The 19,246-nt window shown below is 46.7% G+C and overlaps 1 protein-coding gene across 2 annotated transcripts; it reads right to left on the bottom strand.

Moving 5' to 3' along the window:
- Nucleotides 1–6,250: 6,250 nt before the first annotated feature.
- On the bottom strand, nt 6,251–14,645 carry ATP6V1B2 (ATPase H+ transporting V1 subunit B2). Of its 2 annotated transcripts, none has more exons than XM_050910216.1 (14): nt 14,537–14,645; nt 11,744–11,799; nt 10,882–10,980; nt 10,144–10,237; nt 9,966–10,043; nt 9,307–9,446; nt 9,072–9,173; nt 8,601–8,698; nt 8,226–8,349; nt 7,636–7,786; nt 7,175–7,257; nt 6,979–7,083; nt 6,620–6,749; nt 6,251–6,501 (listed from the first exon to the last, which is right to left on the bottom strand). In XM_050910216.1, exons 1-14 carry the CDS (start codon nt 14,643–14,645, stop codon nt 6,359–6,361), a joined length of 1,512 nt encoding a protein of 503 aa, XP_050766173.1. In that variant the 3' UTR covers nt 6,251–6,358. The 2 variants fall into 2 exon arrangements, with proteins under 2 accessions (XP_050766173.1, XP_050766174.1); XM_050910217.1 differs by lacking the exon at nt 14,537–14,645 and adding an exon at nt 13,697–13,756.
- Between the last annotated feature and the right edge of the window lie 4,601 nt (nt 14,646–19,246).

The raw sequence follows: 19,246 nt of genomic DNA, 5'->3' as shown, positions 1-19,246 counted from the left end.
TTTCACAGGTCTAAACAGCGTGGGGGGAGGTAAAGAGGGAGGTTAGGGGGCAGAAAATAGGGGGAAACACTCAAATTGCAGAAAACGCTATTCCTCCTGACTCTTCTGGCTGTTTCCACGGGGCACACGCCCCACTACAGTGCGAGGGGGGCCCAAGACACACACAAGCTGCTCCATGCCCCCCGAAAGGGCACCCAGCACTGGCACCCGGCTCCCGCCGATGCTTTCCAGGGAAACCTTGGCTTCACTCATGCTGCCCGAGGCATGAGGGAAGTTTATTTTTAGAGCCTTTGAAAACTGCTGAGGAGGAAGGAGATAGAAAACCACTCTCTTTCTCCTGAGCGGCACCTTCTGTTACAAATCACCTCTGACCATTGCCTGCCCCAGCTGTGGGGTGCTGCCAGCTTGGCCGAGCACTTCCCAGCCTTGTCCTTGTATCTGGGTCAAGGGAGCGGTGAGAAGGAGACCTCCGAGCCGGCTGTTATCCCACGTTATCCCAGGGGACATCCCTGTCCCGCAGAGGTCGCAACCAAATTGCAGATGCTGCAGTGCAGCAAAGTGGAGACTTAGCGGGGCTGAGCAGCAGCAGGAGTCAGGACAGGTCCAGGAGGAAGCGCAGCATCCCTGAGGGCACCTCATACACCATAAGGACAGCTTCTTGGCAATGCCCAGGACACTGGGAAGCCAAAACCCCAGCCCTGGGGACCCTGGGCTGCTACTTCCATTAAACCAGGTGAGGGTCCCACCCTTTTTCCACCAAAACCCTGATGAAAGTACCGATGAGAAAAAGCTGGGTCCTCCCCACAGGCAGGGCTCAGAGCACCCTCTGCCTCAGGCCGCAGCAGCAACCGGGCAGTGGGCACCGCCTGGCCTTTGTAGGGCTGTTGCACAAACAGAAGCACAGCTCCAGCATCAGGATGCTGTGAGATCACACGGAAAGCTGAGCAGTGGAGGACAGCAATGGCCAGGGCAGCCCGATCCCTGCCGCAACCCCGCTGCTTCATGCCCGAGAGGAGGCACGTTCAGGGAGGAGCAGAAAGCCCTGATAATACCAGGGTAAAGCCATTCCCTCGTGATACCCAGTGCTTCCTCTGTGGCAGGCTGAACATGAATGGGATGGCATCAGTGCGTGCTGGGGCTCCAGGGCTGAGGAAGCGTCCGAGCGTGAGGGGCACGGTTGGTTCAGGCGTTGGGGGGCAAAACAGGAGAAGCAGCACCAGCTCGTGCATCTCCCCCAGTCACTGGGGTTCCCTGCTTCGTCTGTGCTTTGGGTTAGCTCTGCTCCAGCTGCCCCAGCACCAACCGTCCTCAAACAGAAGGAGTTTGAATTAGTTGTTGAACTAATCAGCAGATGCAAATAAGCTTCAAGACAGAGAAAAGCTGATTTGCATCTTCTTTTAACACCCCAGTGCCACTGCACCAGTTTCTGGCTATGGGGGGCAGAGTCAGACCTAAAATCTCAGCAGAGACAAGACCAGGGCTGCCTTTGAAAGAGCAATTAAATCGAGCCACCTCGTGCTCGCAGGGTGATAGAGGGTCGGAGGCAAAGCTGCTTTTGATGTGCAAATAACCTGCAGCAGCTCTCCCCACCAGCCTGCTCCCCTGCCTTACATCTGCCAGTCCCAACTGAAAACCCAAGGGGCAGGGTGGGGGAAATGTGTCCAATGTTTGCTCTCCTCCCCTCCTAAATAAGCCGACAGCTGGCGTGTGCTTCTCCGAGGGACCCGACTGGCTGACATCAGTTGGCAAAGGGGATAAGACCCCCAGGCAGTCCTCATTAGTCATTACCAAAAAAAAAAAAAAAAAAAAAGAGAAAACAGCATGTAAATGCACTAAGGCAGCAGCTGGGGGATCAGCACGTCCCATTTAGCATGGTACCTGCTGTCTCCACACCATGAAATATTGGGCTGTTTGTTTAGCATCCGGCTAAGCGCCATGTCAGGAGCTGCTCGCTCCTGGCCGGGCAGGGACACAGAGCCCAAGGGTGGCTCACAGCACAGCCCGGCCTGACGCCATGCAGAGGGGCACCCCTTCCTCCCAGCCCTGAGCACCCTTTGCTTTCCCACCCCATTTTCCCAGCAAAGGGCTATGTTCACGGCTCAGTGCTAAAATAGCTGTGCTGCAAGCCCCAGCCTGCTCCCGGGGCCTCCGGCTGATGGGAGCTAAAGCTATTTTTGTCCTTCCTTTCCTACAGGGCCCTGTGCCAGGCTCAGGCTGTTCCCTACCTGGGAGCTTCTTGTCTGTAGGACAGGGGATGTTGTAACCTGGGAACCTGCCGGTGTGCACAGGGTGACAGCGATGCTGTGCCTGTGTTGGCAGATGCATTTTCTCCAGGAGCCAGGGAGCATGAAACCAGGAGCAACGCAGAGATTTCTGCCCTGCTTCGAGTCTCCGGAGCTGGAGGAGAGCAGGCTGAGGCATGCCCGGCGATCCCGGCGGGAGTCACTGCCAGCCAGGAGCAGCGTGGCCGCTCGCGCACGCGAGTCCAGGGAACAGAAGGGGCAGGTCAGAGCTGGATGCCGCCACCAAACCTCTGCCAGACATACATGCCTCATTAAACCAGAGGTCCTAGAGGTTTAAGCACCAAGCCAGCCTGAATTAACTCCCCCAGATAAGAGCTGAAGAGCCTCAGCAGGCTGGTTTTGTGCCTATAAGCACAACCTTCTCCCTTGACCTTACAAAGCTAAGCGAACCGGAGCCAGCCCTACCCCGGTCCCCGCAAGCACCGTTCAAAACCTCAGTGCATTTACAGTCAGCGTCATCCAAGCACTGCTGCTTCCAGCAGGTCTGATAATTTCTGAAGCAGTTCTTGCATGGCTAAATATTTAATTGAAAAATAATCTTATTTCTAGGTGATACAGGATCTGAAACAGCCTTGTCCTTCTAGACTGCAGCAACACAACCGATTGGGGAGCTGACAAGCAGCAGCTCGCTCCATCCCCTCTCCGCTCGCTCCTGGCCGGGCGTGCAGTGCCGCTGCGTGGCTGCCACGCTCCATCCAGCACCGCGCTCGCCGCAGCCCAGCCAGCCTCTCCCCGCAACGTAGGCTGAGCACACAGCTCCCATGTGCTGCAGACAACAGCTATTTTACCCCTGGCACAAAGCCATCCTCGCTATTTATATTCATCCCAAACCTTTGTCTGGCCCGGATGAGCCACGCTATCGTTGATGGCTTGCCTGTGCATCAGAGCTGCTCACCAGCCTGCCCTGATCCACAGAATAGATCTCATTCTTTCCCCTTTGCTCCCATCAGCTGCAAATTAGTAGAGCTTAATTGCTATGAATATTCTTATAAATTGCAGAATTCCTTTTGCTTTGCTCTGTAACACATGCACATTTCAGGAGCCATGTTATCCATATGCAGACACTTGCAGGTACCTCATGAGAGGCAGCTGCCTCGCTCCGCAGCACTCGCCCACCCTCGGGAATGCTTGTTCAACCTTTGTCCCCAGAACCTGTCACCTGCTGAAGGATTTCAGGAATTCACCGGACTTTGGAATTTCTCCTCTTACTGACATTTTCAAAACCTGTGTTACTGAGCGCCGACGCCTGCCATCTGTTCATGAAGTTATTCCCGTGCCCTAACCACAGGCTCTCCCTCAAGACAGAGGGACTGTAACTGAGGGGGTAAATGGGTAGAAAAAGTCAAAAGCCCTTGTCCCAACTTTTTTTAAGCCATCAGACATGTTTTTAAGCATACTGGATCCTCCTTCCTCTTCCTCCACCACATTAGACAAACAGTCTTTCGTGCTCTGTGGGACAATCAAAGCCATTATTAATCCTGAGGATATGCGATTTGTAACAGTGTCTCTACTGGTGAAAAACATACTGCAGGAACCAGCTTGGACATTTAAATGAGTTTTTTAAAAAATGAGCTAGTGTCTTTACTACCTCAAGGACTTGTACTTCTGTACGAGAAACAGCCTGAATTACAGCATAGCACATAGCACAACATTTAATGGGAGAAGACCTGAGACAGCCTCAGGCTTTTATCAGTCAGAACAAACTGTTTACAGAGACGGTGTCGGCGCAGCTCAGCACATCAGGGCAGGGCTCTTTAAAGATGAACAGCAAAATCAGCAGAAAGGAAAGGTGCTTTCTTCCCTTCATGAAGTGACTGGTTTTGACATGCACATTGTTCAGCAAAGGAAGGTGTGTTTGGGTTTCCCTCCGCTCTCTGGAGTACATCAGGAAGAACCCTGGATCCCCCCGTTTCACACCGGCCTCAGTCTCTCACCTTCACCAGCCATGCTGCATCCTCAGCGCCGGGAAACTCTTACAGCAGTTAATTCATGGAGGGCAACTGACACCAGGAATTTCAGCAGTCACACCCCAGGCTGTCTACACAGAATACCTGAATAAACCTACCCAGGCCCCCCTCACCCTTCGTCATACTGTTCATACAGAAAATTTAAAGTCACCCATATGCCTAAGCTCATTTTCAAGAAGCCTTTTAAGGTTTCCTAGCCTCCTCTACTGCAAACTACCCGTTGCGATGCGCGTGGAACAGTGGTATCACATCACCCTCCAACATTCCTGCAAAGCCTTTACCCGTGACTGCACCACCCGCCCGCTCCACCCGCACAAAGCATCCAGTCCTGAAGCTGAAGGCCAAGTCCTGATCAACAAAAGCAACCCGCTCTAGCAACAATGCGGGGGTGGCTCACGTGGGCCTCACTGCACACCTGGAAATGGAAGTGAAAAGTGTTTTCAGCACGTTACAAAGTATTTTCACTCATGTAAACAGCATCCCCAGTGGCAAAGGACATCTTAGCCACTGCTGAAAGACCTGAAGTTGTTTTCAGCCACAGAATCACAAAAGCTTCCATTTTGTTCAACACTTTCCATACTTAATTTATTTAGATATTCTCTACATTAAAGTATTCTCATGCCAACACTTCCAACCTCCCATCCCTACCTCAAGAAAAATAGACTTGACACAGCTTTAGGGTGGAATGCACTGGAATAAAGTTGCTATTGCGCCCAAGTTACAGAGAACACTGAACAAACTAGAAAGAACTGCACATAGGAGACGTCAGGGAAAGCTGGAATTAGTACACTATCGTTCAAGTCATGTTCGCACCTTCCTAGACAAGCACTGAAGGCGTCTAGAGGGGTGCAACATGCTTTGGTTAGCTAGACCAGAGCTTAGACTACATTAAGCCTGGAAAACAGCAAGAAAGCCTGCCAGCACTGGGCTTGGAGCCTCATCTGAACCAATTTGAAAAACACAACACTGAATTGACTAGCCAAGTTTGCAGTGTTTGGGAATGCTGAGCTCTCCTGGCTAGCCAAATCTGTGCCTGGAGTGCAAACCACAACAGTTTCAAACACGACTCAGGACCCAGTGCCACCTACAGCATGCTTCATAACAGAATTCAAAATACCCATTCACACATGAAGTTGCTTTCTCCTGTTGCGTCGTTTAGTACAAGACATACTTTAAAAGCTGACCTCCCACCAGTACAACTGTGTCAGGTATAAGAGACTTTTTCACATCTCATATAATCCCCTTCAGTAGCAGCACAAAGCCTTGAATTACCTACAGTTTTGCCCATTGGGACACTACTGATCTCAGAACACTTTAGCTGCTGTTGTGTGTCTCTGGCATTTCCAGAATTCAAAGGAAAAAAAGGGTAAGTAGGAACCTTACTCTGCAAACTTCAATTTAAAAACCTTTAATTCAGTAATTAAGCCTCACCATGCTACCTTCAGGTAGCAACCCACTGGCCTGTGACCTCTGAAAAGGCCCTTTGCTAGTGGAAAAGCACCTAGCATGCCTACTACTGCCCTCAGTTCATGCATACCTTTAAGAATCTTAAGCCACAGTTTAAAAATCAGTGACTTTCATTTTTCAGAAAGGTATGTTGTCACGCACTACGCTTTCCACATATTAGCCTGGTCTTCAGGCACAACAGCAGGACAGCAGCGTGCCATCTGTTCTACCAGCAGCATGGCAACTGCATGTGATCAGACTGAGCAGATGCTTTGGACAAAGGAAGTCGCATTTGCTCTTTCATGTTTTCTAAACCACGTGCTTCTGGCTTGAAAGTAAAGATTTGCAATTTCTGGTAATCCTCAGACATTCCCTTGAAATGTCTACAAAAGGTCCAGTTCAAGAAACAAGCTTCATGATAGCTATTGCACATTTCTAAGAGCTGGCCTAAATATTTTCCTGAAGATCCAGGCTTTGGAAGAAGGGATATTTTAAAAGCTGGTATCAGTGTACATTGGAACACTGGCACAAATGTCACCTATTCTTGGTTTTAATTGTAAGGGCGACAAGTAAACACCAACACATGAAAAAAAGAAAACAAACAGCATTTCACAGAGCAAGGAGTTAGAGATGAAGCTGTGGCTAGTGTTTTGCAGTCGAATCTCGAGGATAGAACTCAGCCAGCGTTGTCTGAGGAATTCTCTTCAACATCTCCTTGGGGAAGATTCGCAAAAGCTGCCATCCAATGTCCAAGGTCTCATAAACAGTGCGATTTTCATAAGGACCTGCAGAAAGCCACCACAGACTGAAATACCGGGCAGGAAAGTGTCTCACCACCAAGCAGATCTGAGAACAAGATCTTCTAGGTGCTATTGCATACTGTGATGTTCTTGAAACACTTACCCTGAGCAATGAAGTTCTTCTCAAACTTCTGCAGAAACTCCAGATAAAGAAGATCATCTGAGGTAAGAGCTTCCTCACCAACTACAGCCTTCATAGCCTGCACATCCTTTCCAATGGCATAGCAGGCATACTAGAAGGGACAGAAACAGAAGTGCTTTTACCGCGATCATCCATGTAATGGTTTCTGTCCAAACCCAAACAAAGGGTCTCACTTGACTACAGTAAGCACTCAAGTCAATGCTTTTAAAGCACCTCAGGAGTGTTCTGGATTGCAGCTGTTTGGCAGGCCCTTTACAGGCTGTTTAGTAAAAGGCGTATTTGAAATATGTCTCTGCTTCTCTGAAAAGGTTTTTACATACCAGTTGGTTGGACACATCTGCATGATCCTTCCTGGTCATACCCTCCCCAATAGCTGACTTCATCAGTCGAGACAAGGAGGGCAAGACATTAATAGGCGGGTAAATCTGGAGGAAAAAGACATCCAAGAATTTCAACATTAATACTTCAAAAACTACAGAGTAATCTTAAATATGTTCTAACCGGTGTGGTACATACCTGTCTGTTATGCAGCTGCCTATCCACGTAGATTTGTCCCTCAGTGATGTATCCAGTCAAGTCAGGGATAGGATGAGTAATATCTGTGGGAAAAATGGTTTGACAGTTTTCAGACTTTTTATATCCATTCTAGCACTGATGCAGCAGCTTTTTGCAGTTAAGTGACTTCTAAAGCAAAATACCATCAGTTAGTACCCCCATATATCACTAAGTGCTCTTGTGCAAGGATTAGAGCTGGAAGCACTCCTGCTAGAGGGCTGGAGAACAGTCCTGAAGTCTGAAATTGGCAAAGCACTTCTACTAGCAATACAGACAGAGAAGGCAGCCTAGAACTGCAATATTCAAATGGAAACCTAAAGGCCACAGGACCTCTTATCTTGCTGTGTGTCCAAAAAAAGGCAGGTTGCTCCAAAGGAGTCCTTTAAAGTGCTATTTATTAAAAACACTTGAAAATAACTCACCATCATTGGGCATGGTAAGAATAGGAATCTGAGTAATGGAACCATTTCTGCCTTCCACACGCCCAGCACGCTCATATATAGTAGCCAAGTCAGTGTACATGTAACCTGGGAAACCACGACGGCCAGGCACTTCCTCTCTAGCTGCTGAAACCTGAGGCAATCCAGAAAAACGTTTCCAAGAAGTCAGATCACTCACACAGACCTGCTGTCTCCCCTAATTAAGCTACACCAGCAACTTAAAGTATCTCTTCCTGCAGGCAATACCAAAATACAGCCACACAAAGCCCTGTTAGGAGAAGTATGTCACCACAACCATGTATGACAAGACAAGATGCCAAGGCAAATCAGAAACTATAATATCAAACTGCTGAATGCCACCAGTCAAATAAGCATAGCTATCACAGAAGCAATAGCTGTTTGACTGCTGAACATAATCCTAGACAACCAATGAATAACTAAAAGCCTCACTGGCTATTTAAGAACATGGTAATGAATACTAATTGTAACAGCTTGAGCAGAAGTTTACATTCTCACTTTATATTACAAACCCCTTCTGCCAACACCCAGCATGCGAGTTAATAAACACGTACCTCTCGCAGAGCTTCAGCATAGGAGCTCATGTCTGTCAGAATGACCAACACATGCTTCTCACACTGATATGCCAAGAACTCTGCTGTTGTTAGAGCTAGACGAGGTGTGATAATCCGTTCAATGCTGAAATAGAACAGTATGGCATTATTTATGACAAGTGCTTTAAGGCTGCAAGGTAACAGTTTGAAGTTACAAATACTTTAAAATCCTCTGAAAATCTGCTACGTGCACCAACTGGAGTACCAGCATTTCACATGCAACTTTGCTGCAAAATGTCAACCTAAGCAACATCTGGCAGGACACCAGTGAGGCTTCAGCTTCCAGTTTACTTGTACTTCTCAGCCTTTTCCCAACCAACCTGGGATCCTACTTACGTTGGATCATTGGCCAAATTCAGGAACAGACACACATTGTCCATGGACCCATTTTCCTCAAAGTCTGATTTGAAGAACCGAGCAGTTTCCATGTTCACCTACATCACAATATTAAGGCATCAGTTCCAGACCAGATTTTAGGTTACTACATATTGCATCATATTAAGGTCTAAACATCTCCTTAATAATCCATAAGCAAAGCTCCCTGTATCATGAAGACTCCTCTACATTCCCAACAGAATGAGTTATTTCTAGAATTCCAGGCTAGAGGTTTTAAGTTTAAGATACTTTATCCTGATCAGACACACACTGTTACAGTACTTCTGGCCATTTGGGATTTTCAGCCATTCAGCCAGCCAATTTAGCACTGTTTAGTTATATACGTAAGACCTACTTAGAATACTTCAGCTACTCTCAGCATTGTCTTATTTATTACTCAAGCATCATTTTCCTCCAATAACATTGACTTACACCCATAGCAGCAAACACAATGGCAAAGTTTTCTTCACTGTAGTCCATCACATCTTTGGATTTCTTCACCAAGCCAGCTTGGCGACATATCTGAGCTGCAATCTAGGGAAAAAAATGTTTCAGTCCGTCTGTATATTTGATGCTATTACACAGACCAGAATTTAACTTAGTTTACTTTTTAACCCCAGTGAAATGCAAGCCACTAACTCTTTAGAGAGTAGCTTTGAGTACTCACCTCATTGTGGGGCAAGCCAGCAGCTGAGAATATGGGGATCTTCTGCCCCCTGGCAATACTGTTCATACCATCTATAGCAGAAATGCCAGTCTGAATCATTTCTTCTGGATAGATACGACACTGGGGATTGATTGGCTGACCTGTTCATTTTTTAAGAGAACGCATGTTATTCCATGTACATGTCTGAAGCTTGATCAAACTACCACTGACCCTGAGCACTGACGTAAGGCTCAAGTCAAAAGGTGCAAACCCCACCGTTAGGCCTAGAGATCTTTAGATGTGCCTGGTCAAACCTGAGCCTTTTGTAGATCCCCAGACTCTGGCATTCTGTGGTCATGTAAATGGTAAGAGTGCTTTCAAGAAAAGCCTGTCAGGTTATTAGCTTTCTATCTCTGGAGGCTGTATAATTAAGATAGTCTACAAATACTTCAAAGAACAGCTTGTAAGCATTACAGAAAACAGTTATTTTCTGCTACCTCATTGTCCTGCACTTGTGTAAATTTTATTTGAGTTTGATGCCACACACATACTTAAAAATAAGATTAAAGTCCCCCTACCAGTTAGTTCCTATGTTCAAAACCAAATCTATTGTAACATTCAGAAATCAGAAACACCAGATTTGTCTTTAACTCCATACCAGAAATGGATTAAGAACATACCCATTATGTCAAGGAAATCTTCAGCCAAAACAATGGGGCCTCTGTCTATAGGTTTTCCTGATCCATTAAATACTCTGCCTACAAGAAACAGCAATAAAATCAAAATGTAAAATACTGTGAAAATAAGTTAGCATGTGATAAGTCTGTTCATTCTTCAAAGCAAGATGCAAGTACTTACCAAGCATATCCTCAGAGACAGGGGTTCGAAGAATATCCCCAGTAAACTCACAAGACGTTTTCTTAGCATCAATACCTGAAGTTCCTTCGAATACCTGTAAATATACCAGAAGAAAAAAAACACACAGGAAAAAGGAGTAAGTATTGTGCTTTACAAAATAACACACTTGAATGCTGCTTCACAGGTTGAGAACTTGATCAGCCACAGGGCAGAAAACCAAGGCAGTCCTCTGCAAGCAAAGGATTTCAAGAGCAGCTTGCTAGTACAAAACATCACATAAAAACCTGCTTTAAACAAAATTCATGAAGGGTATCAGCAGCAACCAACAAACCCAGTACCATTCCTTTGATCTCAAGTATTTCCCTTTGCCAACAGGGTAAAGTTCTTCAGATAAGAAGAATTAATATTAACAAGAAACAGCTGCTTAGAAGAAACACCTGCATCCACACAGCACAGGAGCTGATCTTGAATCTAATACTGTACAATTACAGTACAATTCCTTTAATCTAGCAGCAAAGAAATCTATGGGGGAATGCAAATAAAACATCACTGTACTCCAGTTTCAATCTTCTAAAATTATACCAAGTGCAAGTGGCATGAATAAGTAGGTGATTTTTTTTTTTAATTTACAGTACCAAAAGAACATATCACAAGATAGATTTGACATTGCTCAGACACATGCTGATTAATAAAATATTTTTCTGTTGCAACAAGAGACACTCCTGTCCCTAGTCGTACCTGAACCACAGCTTTGGAGCCACTGACTTCCAGAACCTGCCCGCTTCTTCTTGTGCCATCAGGAAGAGTCAAGTGGACAATCTCTGCGTACCTAGGAAACTGAAGATGAGCAACAAAGATGGTGGAAAGCATTAAAATCCAGAAGAACAGTCACGAAACAAAAGTTACCAGTTTCAAGCAAGCTTAAGCTTAGCAACTACTCAATTATTTTTAAAAATAATTTTATCATCAGAACAAAACTCATTCCAAGGCAATTAAAATTTATCAGGCTAAAGCCATTTTTACAGGGACTATACAACATTTGCTCAGAGTTGCAGGCTGCAGAAAGACCTGACAGAACCCGTTCTAAACACCCTAGTAGTCCTGACACACTAATAGAAAGCCACGATGCAGCGTCTGACAATAAGAAGAAAAAGCTGGCTTTTCCCCGCGCATAGCATCAGTTGCTTGCCTTCAACAGTAACTTCCCAGTAATTTGAAAACAAGCCAAAACTGTTTACAGTTCCCTTTTACAGAGCACTTAAGCTTTGGTAACAAAAAGGCCAAGAACAAAGTCAATAGATATGCTTCTGCCTTCAACTTCAGAAGACATTTTGGGGATTTTGGTGAAACTGCAACACTGTTTCCTTTCTTTCCCCCAACAGTCTCAACAACTCTCCCTTTCTTCCAGGACATGGACAACTCTCCTTAGCTTTACAGCAATTTGCGTAGTCTCATTTATCTCAGCAGTCAGAAACATATCTTGTATTAAAATTGCTCAGTGTACCCATGAATTTCACAACAGTCTGGATTTAGCCTGTCACAGCTTTTCTTGTAAGCTCTCCCTCAAAAAGCTTTATTCATTAAGAATCTGAAACTTTACCTTAACTTGATCCAAGATAACCAGGGGACCATTCACACCCGATACAGTTTTATAAGCTGAAAGAAAGCAAGCCACAAGTCAGGTACTTCCTCAGAACATCAGAAATATCCTACATGAAGTTTTCAAAGTTTCATTCCTATCACCAGTCTCAGGTTTGCAGATTTTGAGCCCAGCTCTGTACCACCTCTATGTTTATTATGAGCTCTACAAGAAGGATTATGCACTGAATTGTGTTGCCAGCATTTTTTGCCATTAATTGCAAAGCACCTGAGGTAACATTAAGATGTATGATTATTGCCGTTTTCTTGTCTGTCACAGAAACTCACTGATGCAAGTCTATATCTGGGGATAATTTGAATGCCCCCAGAAACACCCATACATTGTAGAGTTGACATTTTAAGCTAAGAAAAATATACAGTTGCAAGATCTTTAAAAAGCAGGGACAACAACATCTGTAATTTGTGATAAAGAAGGTACCACTGCAATTTATGTCCAACAAATGGTGAGAAGACCTTAATATCAATACTCAACTTCTAGGCTTTTTTTTTTTTTACCACAGAAATGTCCTGCTCCATGACACTGAAACAGCCCACATGAAAGCCTGGACTTAGCAAAGCAAACAGATCTCATGCTCAAAAGCTGATCAGCAGAGCTTCGACAGTAAGTTGTGTTTTTTGGCACACTGCTAGGAGGAAACCTTATAATACCTTTCCTGTCTCCCAAGAAAAGGTCAATGCATTATACTGTAAAAGGCTGAATTTCACCTTAGCCAAACTCCTCCTACTCTCAGGTTATCCTGGCTTGACTTAAGGACTGACACCTGATAGAAGGCCACAGCTACCCAGCTCACCAGAAGGCTCATGTCTTAAAGATCACAGCTCAAGCATGAGCACTACATACAACTTCTGAGGTACCACGTGCCCAGAATTCATCACTCTGCTATCAGCCCAGTGGAAAATCTGTGGAAATGCAGTAAACAGTCCTCCTGTGTGGCTCTAAGGACGTACTAGCATCCCAGCTAGAGCCCAGCATCACTTGATCCACAGATAAAAGCAACATTGAGTCAAAGCTTTATCAGTATCACAAGGAGCAGTGACCAAGAGAGTGACTGTTAATCACTTATCCCTGGGAGGGAAAAATGAGCAAGCGGAGCCATTTGCAGAACAGGAGAGACACCGCTACGAGGCAGAGGAAACAGGCACTCGTGGTACTAAGATCACAAATTCCACCAGCACCAGGCCACAGGGAATCATCTGGCTTAGACACTCCAGTCTGCCCAGGTTTGGCACACTTACCCTGTGTTGGCTAGACTGTCAACAATGTGGTATTTACACTTAAACAAACAGCATGAACTGTTGCAATGTAATCTCTTTATCGGCAATAATCAAAACTGCATTAGATAAGGTTTGCAGGTCACTGTGTATATAAGATGGTCTAAGGCTAGAACCCCTATTTCTCAGTTTTACTCTTGTCAAAATCCTGCTAAACACCCTGAGACATATGTCCCTGAATTAGTCTTAATCAAAAGCACAAACTGGCCTGCTCCTTTCACCTGAGCAAGGAGAATTACACAGACATTATGCTACAAAGAGGATTCTGCTTAGACTGCAAGTGTTTGCAGCCCACTGTCTACAAGAAATGGAAAACATCATCTTGAGCAAAGCATTTCATCTCATGACTGTCTCATGAGCACTTCCTCCTCAGTCAACGGGAAAGGGCTTACACTCCTTGCTTTGTCCACAAGAAAACATTTCCTTGACATCAATCAGCATCAATTCCCCTTGAAAGCTGCTCGCCACTGACTCAAAATCGCTGTTTCCAATAAGATCAACCAGTTCTATGACAAACCAAAAGCAACTGAAATGTTTTTCATATCCAGCTTGCAAGCAATGTCAGTTTGGGCAAAAGCCAAAATCTACATAGAAAAACATGAATTATTGAATATGAAGTCACCTTGGCTCCAACCTTGATGGAAGCCTCCACTCCAGCGTACAGCACAGCAGCAGACTTGGGGGAGCAGGAATGGTAATGATCGATTTGGCTTTCAAACCACACTGACATTTTCAAAGAAACCATAGCAGAGAAGCTCCCTGGCTACCACCCTGTAAGTACTCACGCTATTTAGGTGTACAGGTAGCGTCACTCATGTAATTACCACCTAGATCAAAAAAAGGCCAGAAAAAAATGCACCTTCAAACAACTTTGACTCTCCCCCTACTACACTGCAATAAAGGGTTTTTTACAAGGCTGTTGTATTTCCCCTTTTCCATCAGATTTCTCAACTTCATTTTAAAGGAACAGAAGCCACAGCACCACCCACAACTTACAGTAATTTTCAGTTCCTGCTAAAAACGTCAGTTTTTCACAAAGGACACCGAAATGGCCTATGTTACCCAGTGGGCAACAGGCTCGTGGTTCCAGCGTGTGACTAATTTAAGTGTTCACGCAGGACAAAGCCGTGAAAAGCACCACTGCAGCACCCGGCGCAATTCAAAGCCCAGCTCGAGCAGGGCACCGGCCTGCAGCCCTCCCGAACCCCCCCCCGCACACCCCCAGGCCAGCCCGGCGCCTGCACCCGAAGGAGGGCCCGGGCTCGGGGAGGCCGGCTCTGCCGCAAGGAGCGGCCCAGGCTGTCGGCCTCTCCCGCCCGCCGCCGGAGCTGCGGCCGGCCCGGCTGCGGGGCAGCCCGGCCTGCGTGCGGCCCAGCGGGCGCTCGCCCCCGATCCGGGCCCACCCTCCGCAGCGCCTCTGCGGCGGCGTCCCGGGGAGCCCGCCCGCCGCCCCCGCACTCACTGAGGCGCGGCTGGGAGAGGTAGTCGCGGGTGAGGGCCGCCACCTGCTCCCGCGGCCCGCCGGGCCCGGCGCCGTTCACCAGCCCCCGCACCGCCCGCACCGCCGCCATCTTCTCCGCCGTCCCGGCCCCGCGCCCCAGCCGCGCATGCGCTGATATAGCGCCGCCGCGCCGGGCCCCGCCCGCCGGGAGCGCCCCGACACGGGGCGGGGGAGCGGCGGGAGCTGGCCGGGGTGCTGGGGGGGGGGGGGGGGGTCGGGGTGCTGGGGGGGGCACCGGGCCGGGGGCGAGGGGCGGGGGGCGAGGAAAGAGGGAGAAGGGGAAAAAGGAAAAGGAAGACGAAGAGGAGGAGGAAAAGGAAAAGGGAGAAGGGAAAAAAGGAAAAGGAAAGGAAGAGGAAGAGGAAAAAAAGGAAAAGGAAAGGGGGAAAGGGAAAGGAAAAAGGAAAAGGAAAAGGCGGAAAAGGAAAAGGGGGAAAGGGAAAGGAAAGAGAAGACAAAGAAAAGGAAAGATAAAAAGATAAAAAGAAAAAGAAAAATAGAAAAAAAGAGAAAAAGATAAAAAAGGAAAGGAAGAAAAAGGGGAACAAAGGAAAGGAAAGGAAAGAAAGAAAATAAAAAGAAGGAAAGAAGGAAAGAAAGAAGGGGGGAGAGAGAGAGAAAGAAAGAAAGAGAAAATTAATTAATGACTTGACAGAAGGGTTAAATGGCTGAGAAGACAAGAAAAGGAGTAATTCTGCCATAAAAGAAGAGCAGAGCCCTGGCCTCCTGCCCAGGCACCCCCCAGCAGGGCCGTCCCCAGCCCCGGGCCAGGGGTGCGAGGGGCATTTGGGGCCTTCTCTGCCCCGTTGCCTCCGCTCGGCAGTGCTCCGGCACCGGGGTTTGGTGTCCCACGAGCTCCACGCGTGTCCTTACACCTCAGCCATGTTCTCATGGATGTGCTTCATCTAAAACCAGCGCTTTGATCCAAGAGCGTAACGGTAGCTGCTTAGGGGAGAGAGGAGATAAGAAATAAAGTACGAACTGGCAGTGAGACAGGGCTGTCAATGGAAACATCCCACTTGCACTGATGCCACACACTCAAACATCAAGGGCTGACTGGTACAATTGTTTAAAGGACAGAATGAGAGCTGCCTTATCCCCTAAACCTTTACTTTAATAAAAAAAGATTATTTGTAAACACCTTTTTCCAGGAAAGCACTAGTCTGTCAATCTTCTGTTTCCTTATGGGTTATGTATCTCTTCATACATGTTAAATTTTAATACTTGCTGTTTGTTCTCCTCCCCGCTTAGCAGTGAGATAGAATTATTTGATGTTATAAAACAACATTCTATCTCCTTCTATGTTAAAACTAGAACTATTTTGGGGGAATATGTTTTCAAAGAGATATTGGCAATTCTGTGCTTGTTTGGAGGAGCAATGATGTACCAAGGACTGGTGAGACTGATGGAAAAAAACTACACACAAGAAACTGTTTGGCTAAGGAGGGAGTAAACACAATAAATAATCCCCAGACAAAGGGACAACGCTGTCGAGTGGATTGAACACAAAACTGGAAGGCTTTGGCCAGGTTTCAGCTCTCCTTCTAACACAGCGTGACCTTGAGCACATTACCGAGCTCTCGTGTTTGTTAAGAGTCAAAAGGACTTAACAAAACACAAACCAGCAGGACTCGCTAAATGGCAGCCTCAAGGGTTACTTCAACCGGCACCACTTTGCAAACTGCTTCCACCTGCATTCAAAGCCTGGCTAAAAGGTGGCCTAGGGATGCAAGCTCCAATTGCTCAAACCAGACCTTTTTGTGTTCTAAATAGTTTTATTCAGTTCATACCATTTGAGAGGACGGTGCAAATCTGCCCACAGGAGAGCACAAGGCAACAGGCAGCGGCCACTGCCAGGGCAGCGGTTCCAGCGCTGGGTAATAGAAACCTTCTGGTAAAGGAAATATTAGCAGAGAGTGACTTTAAAGCAAAGTATGGTTTTATGGGTGCCTGTTCCAGTCTCTGTTTAGGCTGTCGTGTTCACCCGACCCTGGGCTGGCGGTATTACATCTATAAGCCATTTGTCTCACGCTGGTTTGTAAAATGTTGCTTTGTGGTGGTACGCAGGAGCCCTCGCTGCACAGCAGATGTATTTCACTGCACCGCTGAGGTGAGTCAGCAGCAGAGAGCAATCTCGCCGAGCGAAGCCTGCTGTCAACTGAATTCACCGGAATTGCAATCAGCCTGCAGAGCCGGCGTGAGGTCTGCTATCAGCGATTTTTCAGGCCCACATCCTATGCTGGGCCTCGAGACAGCCCATAAATTCTCTTATACTTTTTGCTACATAAGAAATGTTCACTATACTTTACTACCTCAGTCTGGCCAGGAAGAAAATTGTAGTCATTTTTTTTCCGTAGGGTTATTGAAAGAAAAATTCATGGCAAACATTTATAATGGTTTAAAAAAAAAAAAAATCTCGAAGAGAACTGCCTGGAAAAATCTGACGGATACATGGAAATGCTTCCAAAGCACATCTGAGTAAGCTTTCCCATCATCTCTGCAAAACAAGTGACATGACGCTGCAATCTCCTTCCGCTGCTTAGGGCTGCCAAATGAGATGGTGCCCTGACCTTGGGGCCTACAAAAGAATAAGATAATAATAATAATTGTCTCCACATGCCTGTCGTGGTTTAACCCCAGCCAGCAGCTAAGCGCCACGCAGCTGCTCCCTTGCTCCCCCCCGCTCCCAGTGGGATGGGGAGGAGAATCGGAAAAAAAGGCAGAACTCATGGGTTAAGTTAAGAACAGTTTAATAACTAAAGTAAAATATAATACTAACAATAATAATAATAATGAAATATAATAATAATAATAGTAATGGAAAGGTATATAACAAAAAAAAGAAGAGGAAAAGAAAAGAAACCAAAAAACCCCCAGTGATGCACAATGCAATTGCTCACCACCCACTGACCGATGCCCGAGCAGCGATCCGCCCCTCCCGGCCAGCTCCCCCCAGTTTATATACTGGGCATGACGTTCCATGGTATGGAATACCCCTTTGGCTGGTTCGGGTCAGCTGTCCTGGCCATGCTCCCTCCCAGCTTCTTGTGCCCCTGCTTGCTGGCAGAGCACGGGAAACTGAAAAATCCTTAACCTAGGATAAGCGCTACTTAGCAACAACTAAAACATCAGCGTGTTATCAACATTATTTTCCTACTAAATCCAAAACACAGCACTGTACCAGCTGCTAGGAAGAAAACTATCCTGACCGAAACCAGGAGAATGCCCCTCCTCACCTGAAGGAGAATCGGAATTATTTTCTATCCAGAGCCTAAGGTACAGCTAAGCAATTCTGAGCTCCCTCAGTAGATGGTAGTGCTGCACTGCTCATCCTCTGTCTACTTTGCAGATATTTAGAAAGTAATTTCCAGGCCTAGACATTCAATTCTCAGCTCATGAAATATATTTAAAGGCTTCAACTTCTGCTCTAATGCACACCCAGGGAATTCCTTGGTAGGATGTACTCATCTCACGTTATTCGCAATAGTCTTTGGCCATGCAGAAGCCAGATAAATGGCCTCAATGGCAGATTTACGTGCCAACAGAGAAAAGGTGAATATGTTTAGGATTTATTTTCTTTCTCTGCGGTAAATCTCTGTATTCTGAATGAATGATGGTATCAGATTTGGTTTAAAAAAGAAATCACGGAGCAAAGTGTCAAAAATTTAAGAAAACAGAAATGATGGAAGAAAAGACATCACGTTGTAAATGGCATTTGCAGTACCTCACCCATGCATGGATATAATTTTCCATCCAGCTTTGCTTCTGAGAAACCGGCCTTGTTTAGTCCAAGAAATATCTCCTGGTCCCTGGAGACACGGCAGACAGCATAACAGCACAGGGAAAGGCTGTGGACAGGCGCCCCACTGCCAGCATCCTTCTGTGGGGAGGAGGCAAGGGCAGAGCTCAGATGTGGAGGGACCATAGCCTGTTGATACCCAGGGGAGAGGCGAGATTTCCCCATATCTCTCAGAAATCAAGGGCCAGATCAGTGCATTCTGGCCTTAAAAATATTGCCATCCACTATGAATGCTTATCATCACACTTATAATTTTGGAAATCCTGAAAAGCTGACCTACGTTGTGGACTAGGCAAAGGCAGCTTGTCAGCATCCTATGGACACAGCATAAGACTCAGTGACCTAAATATTTCTCTTTTCCTTTTGAGGAAGAGCTCTCTTTCAGTTTATTTTCCTTCTAATGCTAAAAACATTCAGCACGCAAAGGAAAAACCTGTGTGAGAAGAGATGCTTTGGAGGGAGCTCCTTGGTCCACACCCCACAGGGGAAGCAGCGACCCTGGTACTGGGGTCCCCTGGTCCCCTGCTGTGGGGACTGCTGGACATGCCGCTCCTTTCCCTCCCTTTGCAGGCTGTAAAGCAATGCAGATCTCCCTGCAAAGCCTCCACACAGACCCTTTAGCAACACCCCCAGCTGCTGCCTTTTCGGCTGTGTATCCCGCAGAAGCCTCTCCCACCCACACAGCAAGTCCTTTCCCACTTGCTGCTTGACGCCTCTCCTTCACCACGTGCCCGGTGCCCACAGCGGCAGTGACACGCATGCACCCAGCCCACGCGCCGGCACCCATTGCCAACGTCCGTGGGCTCAACCCAGTAAACACACACGTACAGCCCATGGCGACATGCAAACACGTGCAGAGGGAGCGGGGAAGA

Source organism: Gymnogyps californianus, chromosome 23 (assembly GCF_018139145.2).
Source record: "Gymnogyps californianus isolate 813 chromosome 23, ASM1813914v2, whole genome shotgun sequence".
Taxonomy (NCBI): Eukaryota; Metazoa; Chordata; class Aves; order Accipitriformes; family Cathartidae; genus Gymnogyps; species Gymnogyps californianus.
Note: the sequence above shows the minus strand (reverse complement) of the source record. Positions and strands in the feature narration are given on the sequence as shown.